Source organism: Ptychodera flava, chromosome 2 (genome assembly GCF_041260155.1).
Source record: "Ptychodera flava strain L36383 chromosome 2, AS_Pfla_20210202, whole genome shotgun sequence".
Lineage (NCBI taxonomy): Eukaryota > Metazoa > Hemichordata > Enteropneusta > Ptychoderidae > Ptychodera > Ptychodera flava.
In genome coordinates, this window is record NC_091929.1 from 43,583,743 (window position 1) to 43,598,828 (window position 15,086).

A 15,086-nucleotide genomic window follows, 5' to 3' on the forward strand; every position below is an offset into this window, starting at 1 on the left:
TCATTGTGGTTTGTGTCATACATATGTCTTCTAATTATATGGATCACACCATAGTTGAAGTATGCAAACAGTAAAGTGAACGTAAAAATGAAAAGACAGTGGCTATGTTAACATTACAACCCTGACGCTTGACTTTAATTAAAGTGAAATTAAGCAGTAATCAGTTCGCCTTGTTGTAGAAAATTCAGTTGGCTACCCATTAAATTTTATTACAAAAGTATGAGGGAAAAGAAAGACATGGCGGTGTTATTAATTGTAATTATTCAAACTGTGATGTGATTGTGTGAGTCTAAGGAACTCCTTTACTAAGATAGCCTATGTTTTGGAAATATATAAATTTGTTGCGGAAAGAGTATCACAGACGATATAGTATTATAACAAAGTAATATTCAGTAAGTTGGATTTGAATTATACCTCATCTAGCTCAACATTTTTCGAAAAAAAGATTTTTCTTTCTTATCTTTAGCATGCCATGTTTATTAAGCGAAACATTTTTGAATTCATTCCTCTCCGTGCAGTGTGAAACAAGGAATAATTTCGCAGATATTGTCAACAGTTGTGGAAAAAAATGTTACATGTCGGTCAAACGTTCACACAATACAACTGGACAAATAGTCTGCTGGCTACTATTAGTAATTGTTTTAGGGTACCAGCTGTGTCAAAAGATTCAAAAATATTCTAATGAGATAAAAGTTATTAGCTTGAATATATTTGGACATAAATTCCCATCCCATTGTTTGCTAAATTACTGGTACAGCAAGGCGTAAATTATCACAATGACCTTACAAATGCATAGCCAGTCACCAATATATGGAAAGGTAAGTTTTAAATTTTTGAATTTACATTGACCATGTTTCAACTTTATCTCCTTCTTCAACACGTTTGGCAAGTAAGGAATGATATAGGATATTTACCTATCATTTTACCTTTGCTTTGCTGAAATATGCATGCCACTGATTGCCACTGATTTCACACAAAAGCAGACATGCAATTATATTATGTGTACTGTGTCTCTTTTAATGTTTGATTGTATTTGTGTTTTATGTCTTTTGTGTCTCGACCTCCGTGAAAAGAGGTTTTCGTAACCTATGGAGTTATCGAGATTAATAAATAAAGTTAAAAAAAAAAAATATTCGCGGCCGCGATGTCTTAGACTTGTGGCTGGCCATTCCACCAAGGCCATTCCAGAACCTAATTCTGACTCTGACAGCTATTGTAAAACAATTGTTCATCGTACCACGGTCACATCAGTTACCTTGATTATATATGTAAATGGATACACATGATTTTTAAACAACGTTGAATAGCAATTGCGATCTGACCCAATTTTCATAATCTGCTTTATTGCACGGAGAGGTGTCATACGACATATGATGTAAGAAATGCCGATCGATTCGACCACACTCAACACATTAAAAATTTGACAAAAAACTGAGAAAAAACAATTTCGATAAGATTTATTTGATTTCGATGGTAAAATTTGACTTTAAAGTTTGATGTGAATAACGTTGTTGTAACGTATGTAGGCCTACAGTACATACGTAACGTTCGACGCGTTCACAGCACTAATTACCATACAGCATACGGCTCTCAATTGGCTTACGTATAACCGAAGAAACAAATCCCAAAGCACAAAAGCACAAAAAATAACCCGTACATTGAGCCCACGCTAAAAATGTACTATGGTAATTTTGCTGCAAATTTCACGTCATACACCCTTGGCCGTTGACAACAAAAATCGAACAATGGCGCCATACGCGATATAAGTTTAATGCATTCGATCAAAATTAATTGAATTTCTAATGATAAATGCTAATCCATAGTAAAACAAGGTACTTCAAAATGAGTGAAATCAAGCGATTTCGGTGAGACTAATCAGGGACTTTGGAATGTTATGCAGTTCACGCCAACTTCTTACTACCTTCTGAGGACTATAAATAACTGTCTCGTTATTTCTCGCATAGCTAGGGCCCTCTCGCGAGATCTTCGCGTTCGATTGTTCATTTGTAATGTCATCTCGAACGTACGAAACATATGTGTCCTGGATCCGCAAAAGATTCATTCAAAGTCGCGTGGGCACAAAAGATTGACAGAATAAAGTGTGCTACCATCGACATTACATGCATACATGCAACATGGGAGTACAGATTTGCCAATATTAAAAAAAAAGTTATTTATTTTTACATCTAAAAATGATATGAGCCAATGATATGAGCCAAACCATCGATATATCGTTGAGATTTCTGTTAAGCCATTTTTAAAGTGGACGTCAATAGTTGAAGCAACTTTGCGATGTAAATGCAGATTCTTTTTTTCCTATTTGTAGAATAGTTTAGGAATTTTGAAAATGTAGTAACGTAATCTCCTCATGAGAAAACATCTTAGCACAAACCCTGTTGTTAGACATTCATTACAATGACATTACAGAAGTGTAGACGATGTTGCAATCCAATAAACACCCTGTGTTTTTGTATATAAACAAGCGTGTTTACAAACTTGTACGGGGGAATAATAGCCAGAGTAACTTTACAATGATAACAAGAGTACACTTAATCAGGTGAGAAATGGTTGGTCTGGCTACTGTTGGTACACACGCCCATTGACTTTTTAAGCACAGTCTCGTTCAAGAGGTTTATTTCTTAGGTCAAGATATCACTCAAATTTGCTGAAATCCTATCTCTAATGGGGCTATTTCTGACTTGATGGGATCGCACAATTATAAAGCACCTCAGTCGCTTGTTTCCCGAAACATGCTGGCCGGCCGTGCTGAAGTAAACACCTTGTTTACCACATTACGGTCGTTTGCCGACTGGCGTGTATCACAGTGTTTACTGCAGCATGGCCGGCAAAAGTGTATCGGAAAACAAACACTGAATGACGTACCAAGTAATTCGCCACGCATATAACATAACAAACAAGGAAAAGACGATGTGCGATATATGAAATACGGAGAGAGTTGGTATGGAGTTGTTAATGTTGTTTTCGCGGCATTTGCTTGCCACAGAATTTTATCCATTTACGAGTATAATTCATCGTTGTCGTGTTTCCCTTTGTGTGGACGCATAGAATATACCATCATGCTGTGAAACTTGCCGCGAATCCCATTAAACATGTCAATCATGACAAGGTGTTACAACATAGCCATCGTTTAGTGTGGCCATCTTGTATTACGTTATCAGAGTGTACATGACAAAATTTCTCTCCGGGAGGCTCGTTGTGTTGATCAACTCGTTCTCATTTTTTACTGTAATCTGGCAAACGGCGATTTTTCACCACCGTTTCGGGGATTAGGCGAAATATGAACCTACGACATTTGTGTCGGCTTGGTTGGCATAAATTTTCTTTTGACTTTTCGATTGTAATGATTAACTTGTTCGAGCAACTGCTACTGTATAGGTGATGGAAAAATTCCAGAACTACATTACCAACAGGCAGGCACACCAGGGACATTGTTAAGCCAATTTATGTGCATATAAGTCCAATTGTGTGTGAGAATAAATTAAAAAATATAATTTTGTGGTGTCGTCAGATTGATGAATAGAGGGACAAACGTACAGATAGAGTCAATTACATTTAGTGCCAACGAACTTTCTGCGAGGATTAACATTATTTTCAAGCTAAAAGTGATTTTGACCGGGTATGTTAAATTGGGAATTGAATTATAAAGCCACTGCCACAAAAAACTAAATTGTCGATTCATTGGATTATGACTTATTCGAGCCCTTACTAAAGACATTGTTTTCTGTTTCAGCAACAATTCCATCATCAGCCATTGAAGATCCATGTTACTCTCACATCGAAATAGACGAACCTGAACGAAGCATCAATTATATGGCGGACCCCTCTTTACCAGATGTAACGTATCTTTGTGATGATAATCTCCGGGGTTACCAGTGGTACAGATTCGTCAGCGCCGCTGGTGGTCAGATGACAACACGTAACGATCTACCCGAATACGCATGTGGCACCAGGTACCCACTGTACATGATGGGAGCTCACCCGACTGAAATAAATGAAACCACTGAAACATCTGCATGTAATTCTCGTTACAATGAACCATGTTTTGATAAATATGATATGGAAGTGAAGAAGTGTGATGGTTATTATGTTTACAGATTGGAAAGTGTATATTGTCCTAGTGCTTACTGTGCAGGTAAGGAATAACAGTACATGCAACTTGCCAAAATACTTGTATTGCACGGTTTGATTCTGTGTGCAACTAATGTCCGAGTACTGGACTTAAAAATTGTTATTTAAAACTTGTTTGTGGTATGCAAACTTTTCACCTTCTAACCGAACCGATTTGTTGGACTACTGAATGCTTTGAGTATTAAACAGTTCTGTGGCATCGTTAGAACAATATTTACTCTTGTGCCAAGGAGTTTCATATTTGCATGTCCTGGCACGCCCTATCCGGCCTTATACTATCAGTTTGAATATTAATAAATAGGCCAAAAAAAAGAAATGTTTCTGGTCCGCGCGCGCGTCACTTGAACAACAGCGCGTCACCCTTTTTTTCCCTGTTTGTGGCCGGCGGCCGTGGCTGACACCAAACCAAAATGGCTGAAGAGAAAGAGAAAATTCTTTGGGGGCATGATCAGTGACTGCATGAACAGTATACATGTGACTTTATTGATAAAACTATAAAACTGACCCTCCTCCCTCCCTTTAGGGGAAAAAAATAAAAATAAAAAAAATAAAATGCGCGTCGCCGCACCATTTTTTAAAGAAAGACCTGACCAGAAACATTTCTTTTTTTGGCCATACCTCACGTGTAGGGAATATAACATATACATAAGGCCCTTATGCCTTTATATACAGGCCTTAAAGCTTTAAGATAGTAGTTAATAACAATATTTAGTGTTATTTCTGAGATCACTGGTAAATAATTAGTGTACCTCGGTGAAATTTATGTTGTCCCCAATGTGATAAATTTGACATACAAAGCACCAAACTTAAATGACTTGGGAACTCTGGCAACATTTACCTGCTTTCCGGCCTTAGCAAAAACACTGATATTTAATTGTGCTTAGGTATTCCATATTGGCATGTCCCAACTCGTTCCTAGCTTCTCCTGCCTTCTATAATGCTTTGAGAATGTTTACAGCAATCTAATAGAATTGAGATTTCTTGTAAAGCTCTATTTTGACAGGTAGACGAGCTATAAAGTGTTGAGGTAAAATGTTTTGTCACTCTTCCTGACTCTTCCTTGGAACTTTGAAGCAGAATCTTGTGTTTATCCAAGTTTGCATATGACACAGACAACTATATATACCTTCATTCAGCCAAAATGTTTAGGTGTCAAGGAAGTAAGAAATGCAAAATATAAATTGGTAAGTTTGGCTTGAATCTTGTGATAACGACATCTAATGCGCGCACCAAAGTATTGATAGTATAACTAAGAAGGTACTTTTCAACTGGCCTTGAGTTGTTCTGGTGTAATGACATCATTTAAAAATAAAAAAATCTGATCAACCTGTGTCACTGATGTGCAAACTGTCTCTCGTGGACTGTGCTGTGTCCACGGACTGTCCTACATGCCGGTGAAACATTCCCGCTGGTCAGAATATTGGAAATCGCACCTCTATCTTTTTTGTCGTTGGATCTAAAGTTTAGTTTCCAGCTTGAAACATATACCCCATAGGGGCTCCAGACTTTGTTTGAGCCTGCCAAAGATACTTCAATAAGCCGCATTTCAGAGTAACTGAGGCTGACAAACAACTAGGATCAGCATAGCGCCTATGTAACTTGGTGCTAACAACCTCAACCCTAAACCATACATAGGTCCCATGCAGGTGTTTGCAGTACTTTTGTTTCCATCAATGTCATTAAAGCAAACCATAGAACCTCAAGAAAAACGTCTATGAGCAAGCGTAATATCCCCTGAGGTAATGTTTGGCTCACAGACTGTGCGACGGACAATTTTAGTGATCATCGATTATTTCAGTGTGTTCCTGGAGTAAGTGTGTCAATGATCAATGCAGTCTACTTGCCTACCATGCTCTTCATCACTCGCTCATGATCAAGTGATGTCCTGTTATGTGCATGAAGTTTACACATTGGCGTTGCCTCTTAACTTAATCAAGCGACATACTCCTTCACATGCAACTTGTACATTTCTCTGTATGTCAGATATTTTATATTTTAAATGGAATGAGACAAAATTAGAGCCACGATGACATAAACTATCCCTAACCCTACAATTTGTGTATTTGGTCTTCATTTGCTTGAGTTTGTCTGATGAATCATAGTGGAAGCCAGGAATTGGCGTTAGCTGACCGAATTGTTGGAACTTCGCTCGTTACGTTTGCGCCATTGCTAAAATTTTGTTAGCTGTTATGTAGGTCATTTTCCCCTGCACTTATGACCTGAAGTTTAATTAATCTAGAACATTCTTAAGGCAACTGTCCTTCATGACCTTGAAACCATACATAGTCATGTTTACAACTTTCTGGAAATTCAATAGTCACAAGTGGAGATATTTTGAAACAGTAATTAGCATATCAGTAGAAGTCCTAGATTGTTCTTATATTCTCTTACGTAACCACATGAGTATAAATATAAGTTATAAATATAAGTTATAAGTTATAAATATACCCTTTCTCAGTGTCTGACTCAACTCTGAGCTGTGTAACCTCCCAGCTGAGATAAGTAGCTTTACAGTTTGTATTCTATCCCTTGACTTAGTGATTACTTTTATTTTTTGTAATAAATTTCGTTTTAAAAGGAAAAAGTTGAGTTCACCGTTTGTTCTCTTTTTTTCTCTCGTAACATAGCTAACCCTAATTCGTGCCCCCACTTTTTCACCCGACAAAAAAACTAAGCTCCCGAAAATGTTGAAAGTGTTTCAAAGAAAGAGATCATTCATTTAATTTTTAACTTTGATAACCAGTCCGTGCTGTAAATACAAGGCGTCTGTGTTATGTGTATGGCGAATTTGACAGCAACACGTCTTTACAATACCACGTGCAAATTGTACCACAGTTTGCTTTTGTTCAATCTCAACGGCAACATGCGTCTCTAAGGAAATGTATTGAACTGATGTGATGTTTCCATTGCAATCGTGTTTTGGAGATTAACGCCAACTCTCACATACCAAACACCATAACTTCACACCATACTTTCCTCAACAAAATGTCCAAAACTAGTTGTTTGGAATTTCTTGTCATTTGCATGTGGGTAAACATTTTTACTGCTGATGTTAAGTAACAACAATAAACATTTTTTCACCTCCTCTTGTTTAAAGGCACTGAGGTGAGATGCCCAGAAGGACAAAATTCGCCAACAGGATTTACCCCAGGGTGCAACGGTAAGTAGAATCAATAATTAACAAGCATTGATTCACTTAGAAGAGGCAAGAAGCAAAACATCATGCAAATATCTCAAAAGGGGATAAAAGAACAAGTAGAGTACTTGATAACTTAAAATACGAACCATCTAATGGCTGGTAAACACTTATTATGAGCCGAGCATAAAACCATGGACGTTTTGGGTTCAACTCTCTGTCAACACTGGAACACCACACAAAAATTTGAACGCTCTGGAAGCAAAAGCGGCAAAACAACCAATAACGGAACAGGGAGAGCAAGTTTTTAAACTGTCCAACAATCTCAGCTTATGCTACGATTGTTAGTTTAAAACTTGTAGTCTCTTCGAGTTTGTGACTGGTAGAGTCGTCAGTGAAAATAAGTTCCGTAACAGCCACATCTGAAACCGCAAAGGGGAGGTGTGCGAAAATGTTAATCCACATGGTATGCCAGTTTTCAGTCAGCCACAGCGCGAAGAGGTTCAACAAATTTGCGGCCTAGTCGATGCTTTACTTCGCAGACATAATGCATTTTATAGTCTTTGCATTACACACAAAACAATTTAGGTCGACGTGAAAGTAAACACGCTGGAAATGTTGAGTCTACCACAAGGGATCTGAATAACATAAGTGCCAAAATGTGATGGCAGATATTGCATCCCATAGACAGTAGAGATTGAAACATTTCTCTACTGTCTATGTGCAAACCGTAGTCTAGAGTGTTTCTCCAGGGTCTTTGTGCAAACACGATGGCCAGTGTACAAGTTGCGAGGTCGATTGGGTAAAATGGTCGAGCTGATCTTTGATATTTGGATCACGTCGAAACGCCATGCTGGCAGGTGGAGAAACAATATGACAGGTATTAGAGGCGTTGTTTGAAATAGAGAACTCGAAAACGATTTTACGAATACAAAATTTCAAAGGATGGTAACGTAAAAACAACAGGAATGCGATTGAATGGGGATGAGATGGTCGACATTAATGCCTTCTTTTGTGTCAATGGTTGACACGCTGCTAGCTTTGTCCATTACAGATCAATGATAACTGCATGACGTGAACCAAGTACTTATAGTGTCTAACTGATTTGAAAGTCCATTTGATCAAAACAAATACTGCGAGCACGTAAAAATTGTGAAAACGGAAAAGATTCCTTGCAGCGTCAGGATGAGATCAACTAAATTCCATTGGACTGTTCCAGATGATGTTTTAGCTCTGCTCATTTCGTGTGCGAGTTATTCCGGCTGGACATTCCAGTATGATAATTTTGTCTAGGATTAAGGCTGATTGTGCTTTAATATCAAGAAGACCCTGAAAAAAGAAAGAACGAAGAAATCAGGACAGTTTTAAATAAACAATAGAATATAAGGTTAATTGGCGTTTATGTTTAATCGATGGTAATTACAATAGAATACCACAAGAACACATATCAATAATCACTAAACAAGGCAAAACAATCTGAACGAAATGTACTATACTCGATTTTGTTAAGCTGGTCTGAACTCATTTCTTCATTTTTAAAAGGACACTGATGCAGATGTGTAAGTATACAATTATAATACGAATATTGGAGAAAGTAATGTTATATTATTATTGTCCAATATAATGTACCCTTCTGATATATATATATATATATATATATTATATATATATAATATATATATATATATATATATATATTATATATTATATATATATATATATATATATAATATATATATATATATATATATATATATATATATATATATATATATATATATATATAAATCCTATGGTATATTTCTTTGTATGACATCATCGTTTACGTGTTTTTCGCGGGGCCCTACAACTTCGAGCGGAAGGTGAGAAGTTGAGCGGCTCCGCGAAAAACAGATTACACGATGACGTCAAACAGAGAAAATTTCATGGGATTACATATTTATCACATAGAAAGTCTTCTTATTTATTTTTGATATGGATGGATCAAAATTATTGTAACAAATTGCATGATTTTGTCGAGAGTTGTGTTTTATCTAAGCGGATTACTTTTATTTCATTACGTAAAGAGGTACGTCACCCGGGACATGTGCAAATGTTGGCTTCGCTATTACCTACGGACTTATGGAACTCCATTCATTTCGAAAATTACGGCCTTATTGCCTTGCTTTTATGTACAAATCGAGAATCGTGCTTTCTGTCGCCATCAAGTTATAGCACTGTAGAATGTCTGCAACTGGTCGTGGATTTCAGATAAGGACGAATTAAAGTAACTTGCTGCAGTTGGAAATATGGAGGGCTACCATGATTTTACATTGAAAGATAACACCCCTTTTAAAGAATACCTACAAGCGTCCTTAGCTAACATAAAAACGTTTTAATAATGTCTGTTTATGATAGTGTGCCTTTTGTTACTAACAAGGTTTCTTCGTTGCACAGACGAATATCCAAGAATCACTAGTGGACCAGACATAAAGATTAGCATTGCGTCTAAAGACTATGGTGGTGTCTATGGGGAACAAATGACCCCAGTCTTCAGCTGTAGCTTCAAAAGTGACAGTAACGATGACCAATCACAATTTAATGTCAGTTGGTATGTCGACGACATTTTGTTTTGCTGGAGACCCTGGATACAACCGACGGTAACGATGAACCGTACATATCTCGCGTGGACCAATTTAAACATCCTATTGTTGGCAATGAGGGTTTCTACTCGCTTGGACAGAATGTGAGTACCTTGTTAAAGGTGAAATGAAAAGAAAATTTTAAATTTTTCAAAAACTATAGTATTTCGTTTACATCCAACTCACATATGCTCATTATGATAAAAGAATTGACAGCGATGAGACAAATTAATCACATTTCTCGAAAATGTAGTTGGGTGTTAGCCCCGCCCACGAAACGCAATTGGAAATGCTCGCCAACGTCCTTCATTTTGGGTTCTATGGTTAGTGACGTCATTTAAGTCAAACACAAGTGGTGTGCTTTCTATTCACGGCGGCGGCCAAGTTGAGTGTATTATCTTTTCTTATATGTAAATAGTTGTTGCGCTCTTAGTTAGCCATATGTAAACACAAACGATGGTCTATTGTATTTCATTTAATTGCAATAACGGTACAGGGCCAGAAGCAAGCTTCTTTAGCTTACCTACAGAGTCGCGAAGCATAAAAAAGGGATTGAAGCAGTCCGGAGAAAATATCGAGAGCCGAGTCAATACTCACGGCTGTGCTCGGTATACTTTTATCTTTATTTTTATTATTTATCATTCCTCCGAGCATCATAGCATCAGTTAGAATACACAAAAGTCATTACACCTAAAGCCGGTGCTATTCCAACACTTTTTATTACCACAATACTGATCAGGAACATTTGAAGGCTCCTCCTCCATGCAGAAACGTCGGCGAGAGGTAATTATGAGCAGGCCCGTCCCATGTTTTCCCTTTCCTTATCTATTACTTTTAACTGTGACACTGGCATTACATTTTGTATCATTGATGATCGCATGTACAATTCAGTCATAATTTTAAAGTAAAATTGAAATGTAGGCGAAAAAAATCAGACCTCAGTCGTGTTTAGCTTTTAGAACTGCAAGTTGTTTGTTTACAGTCAAGTGGATTGTACGGAAACACAGTCCCTCCTGTGACAGAAATAATAATTGTATTTTTCATATTTACAGTAATTAACACCATTATGTTTTCAAACACATAGTGATGAAAATTTTATTAATTTAGAGCCCCACAGTCCTGTAAAATTCGGCTCGTTGGCATCGCCGGCACTTCAATGTCGCAGCGCTGCATGCTGCGGTTTAGAACACTGACGCAAAAAAGTAGCAAAATGTGTGACATGAATGCGCCAATTTGTGAGCAGGCGTGCATGTACTGTGTGTAGGACGCGTGAAAAACTACGTTTTCTGTGATTGTCAGAGGTAAGATGTAAAATCTTAATATTATTAAACGGATAATCTCTTTTTGGAGGATGTGGTGGCCCTGAAAAGGGCCGTTTGGTTTTTGATCATCTGATGATCGGATCTATAACGCTTCAGTATCTGGCCATGGTCGGCGAAGTATTTCCCACGTCTCGTGGACGACATCGATGTCCTAGTTCAGGGAGTCAAGAAGTTCCTGCGTCCGCGAACGCAGTCTCCTTAGCCTCCGTGACCGGGAATGGGATTGGAATATTTCGGCCATGTCGATCATCAGCCGGCGTCGCTGGCAGTAAAGATTTGCCAGCATTACCTAGAGCCCCCCGATTACGTCAATGCGCTCATAAGGGTGCCGCAGCCTCGTAGCCATAGTGAATGGTATTCTGATCATGTACGCATGTGTACAGAGTCATTTACAGAGTTTTTTATTTTTAAATACGGATAGTTTTCAATCGGATTCGAACCCACAACATACGGCATCAGTCGCCTAGCTGAGAGGCCACAGACAGAACCACTCGGCTAAATCTCCACTCCCAAAAAGAGTGGTACAATAGCCGGCTAAGTTGTTACATTTTTTGTGACTGAGACCACTCAACATGTTGTAGAGTTCTTGAAGCACTCAGGCACGCATGCTCACTATCATACATCGCACTTAATTAATAACACACTTTATCGAAGCGAAGAAACGAATTTCATCGCTTTAACTGGGCGAACGATAACCTCGGGGACAAATCTGTCCACCAGCAGTGTTACCAACCCAGGTCAACCTGGTCTTTCATATCATTGAATTTTAGAAAAGTTTTAGAGTTTAAGGCCAGATTGCCGTAATTCTGGCTAAGTCTTCGAGGTCTGAATAGTCCGCACCGTTCTCGCTGTCACTGAGTGACATTTTGTTTTGACTCAATGACGTCACTAGACGCCCTCTGATGGCGAATTTGAAAAATCGATAATAAAATTGATTCTGGGTCAGTCTTGCAGATCGAGATTTGGTGAAACGAAAAGGTGGTTTTTAGACATTTTCTTTGCCCTTTTTGTCTCTAATCTTCTTGTTCATACTTAATACGTGGAACAGGGTGACGTTTTAGCTATTTTTTCTTTTCATTTCACCTTCAAATATTGAACTTTTGGTGGCCGTTGAAGAAATCACAAGGAGTTTGCTTTTACATTTGTCCATAATAACTGGTTACATGTTTAGCAATGGAAGAATAAACGTCGAAGTGTCGTCTCTGTAAAAAAACACCTCATTTTAAGGCAACATTGCAAAATTGCAATTTTATCAAATGTAATACAGACTTTGATATTTTACAATGGTGATCAAACTTAATTGTGTCAAATTGCATTGTATCTGGATAGGTCGGCCGAGAGCAAAATAAGAATTTCACAGTGAAACTGAAATACAAACCAAACCATTGTAAAGACGGGTTCTCATCCTCAACTCTATGATAGAGGAGCGTGATTATTCATTGCTGTTACTTTTCAATAATGATAAATGGTTTTAATTATTTCAACTTTATTTTCCTAATTATACTAGAAGCTCAAATTTACGTTTTTGTCTTGTTCAGATAAGATGTTCAGTGACAACATATTTCTTCTACGCCGAAGTGAGTAGTCCTGAAAAGAGCAGCGGTGACTTCTTTGCAGGCATTACGGTATGTGACCTAATGACTAGATATGGGCATTTGATTTTAACATATTACTTTTAATAATGTGCCGCCCTATCTTGAAATATCTAATATTTTGTCGTAATTTCATGAAATTTTTCAGAATTATATGACTGTGATATTACTAAAATGCACTTACATCACAAAATGTTACTGATTCATTCATTCATGTCACCATACTAAGAATTCACTTACTTGAAGGGTAATGTAAGTATACTTTTGGCAATCATTTCAGCTCATTTCATGAAAAAAGTCATGAAGATCTTTATTTTTCTTGTAAAATTGTCTTATAGATAGTAATGATATTGCATCATCTTGTGAAGGGATCTAATATTTACAGCGGGACTAATTTATTCACAGCTATTCGTGTCCGAGCACAACCCTTTTTAGGTTCTGGAGTGGGTGAAATAATCGAAATTCTCAACTGGTAATTACGCATGCGTTGCAATATTACGATAAGCATGCCGATTGTTCGAACCATCAGTGCCTCGGCGAAAATTGCTGTTTAGGGTTTTCACCAGTCTGCTTCCGAAGTAAAGGTTTGGGTTGCAAACTTGGGTTTACAGACTTTTAAGGAGCCGAAAGTGAAAGTGGTTCCGCCAGGATGGTGATGACAACTTCTTGAATGGGGGACATGAAATGAACAAGAATTAAGGAAGCAGGCTGATGGAGCCAAGGAGGATATTCGGTAGGTGGAGGGATAGGGAAACAAAGGGTCCGAAAGCAAGACCTGAAATGAATGAACCTGGACAAAGAGCTCGAAACAAAGTTTTGGTGACGCTAGGTGTGGTGTGAAATAAAGGCTGGATACCAACATAGTGCAGAGCAAAACGTCTATGTCAGTATTACGTAAATGGCTTAAGAATAGCTGCATCCTGAAAGATGGGAACGGATTAGCTCATTGGACTTACATACTAGATCTCTGTCATCAAAAATCTTTATTTATGAAGCCTTCACTTATTATGAGAGAGGATGGGCCTGAGGAATAGGGGGAGTAACATTTTACAAACTTGCCTAAGTGGTAGCGTCACATTTTACAATTTTAGCCCTTTATTTTTCATATTGCTAATTAAATGATGCATATTTCCCATAGACTCTTATGTATATTGGATGTACCTTTTCGGCGAAATTCAAAAATCAATTATCTTGTACACATGTGCACTTGTAACAATCCTATTCTAATCAAGTACATTGATATAAATCATCCGACGTCTATAATTGAACAAATATATACTATTTTATGCTGGAAAAATTGTTCATAGTTTTCTCATAGACTACCATGTATAGTGAATCAACGATTAAATGCAAACCAAAAATAAAATTTCTTGTTCTCACATGCACTTTTAACTTCCCGCTTCAAACAAAAGTACATTTACACAAATTATCAAAAGTAATGTCACGTAGCGTGGCCGGTTGAAGTTTGTCATGATCGTCCAATACGTATGTTGTTCTTGATGGCCGTTGCTTTCCCAGTTACTCGTATGGGGGGCTTGTAACAAGCTCATACAGGCGAGTGGTACTACATTATCGATTAGTTTAATAACAATACGACTACATCGTTAAAATGTCTAGAAAGGTTGGCTGTCTACAAAGATGTGGTCTACCACAGTCGAACAGACTAGGCCTACCGCTAGCATCAGTACGTCAACGTCTCTGGGTGCCCATATCTTTGTCGAAGTGTCAAGCAAAGAAGTGTGTATGAAGTACACAGAAGGAGTATAAAAGTGAAGTGCCTAAAAAGGAGTGGGGGTCGCTATCTAGAAAGTGTACAATTTAAATCGTCTCCAAATCTGCATATTGTCATGACTTAGGTATGCGTCTAAAATTAACTAAAGTTAAGTCGGCAAAAGCAAAGGGCAAGCACGTAGCTTCCATCTATCTGTCAACACAGAACATGGAGATCCAGTTTGGACGTCCGGTCATTGCTAATGACTTAAGCAGTTGTTAAAACAATAGATTCACTAAAGGAAGATAACGGTTACTTCAAAGGTCCGGTAAATAAACAAGCAGAGGTCATTCTCACGATGCATCACATGTAGGGTTCACTATCGGTCAGAGTCATTGTCAGTCATTAAAACTAAATTCAAAATACTATTGGGCAATATTACAGTGTATTAAAGTACAGTTTCGTAGGGAAAATTGCTTAATATACTTTACCCAATAGACATCGATGTATTATGATTTGATGTGTATGGACAAAGCACTATATCTTGGCTTCTAA

The 15,086-nt window shown here is 37.7% G+C and overlaps 1 protein-coding gene across 1 annotated transcript in view; it reads left to right on the plus strand.

Moving 5' to 3' along the window:
* Positions 1-2,750: 2,750 nt before the first annotated feature.
* Positions 2,751-15,086, plus strand: part of LOC139150409 (von Willebrand factor D and EGF domain-containing protein-like) — a 44,532-nt gene continuing 32,196 nt past the window's right edge. Inside the window, exons 1-5 of the mRNA XM_070722766.1 lie at positions 2,751-2,886; positions 3,752-4,153; positions 7,247-7,254; positions 9,873-10,010; positions 12,767-12,853. Of these exons, the coding sequence (XP_070578867.1) occupies positions 2,751-2,886; positions 3,752-4,153; positions 7,247-7,254; positions 9,873-10,010; positions 12,767-12,853 (771 nt within the window). The remainder of the gene's footprint in view (positions 2,887-3,751; positions 4,154-7,246; positions 7,255-9,872; positions 10,011-12,766; positions 12,854-15,086) is intronic.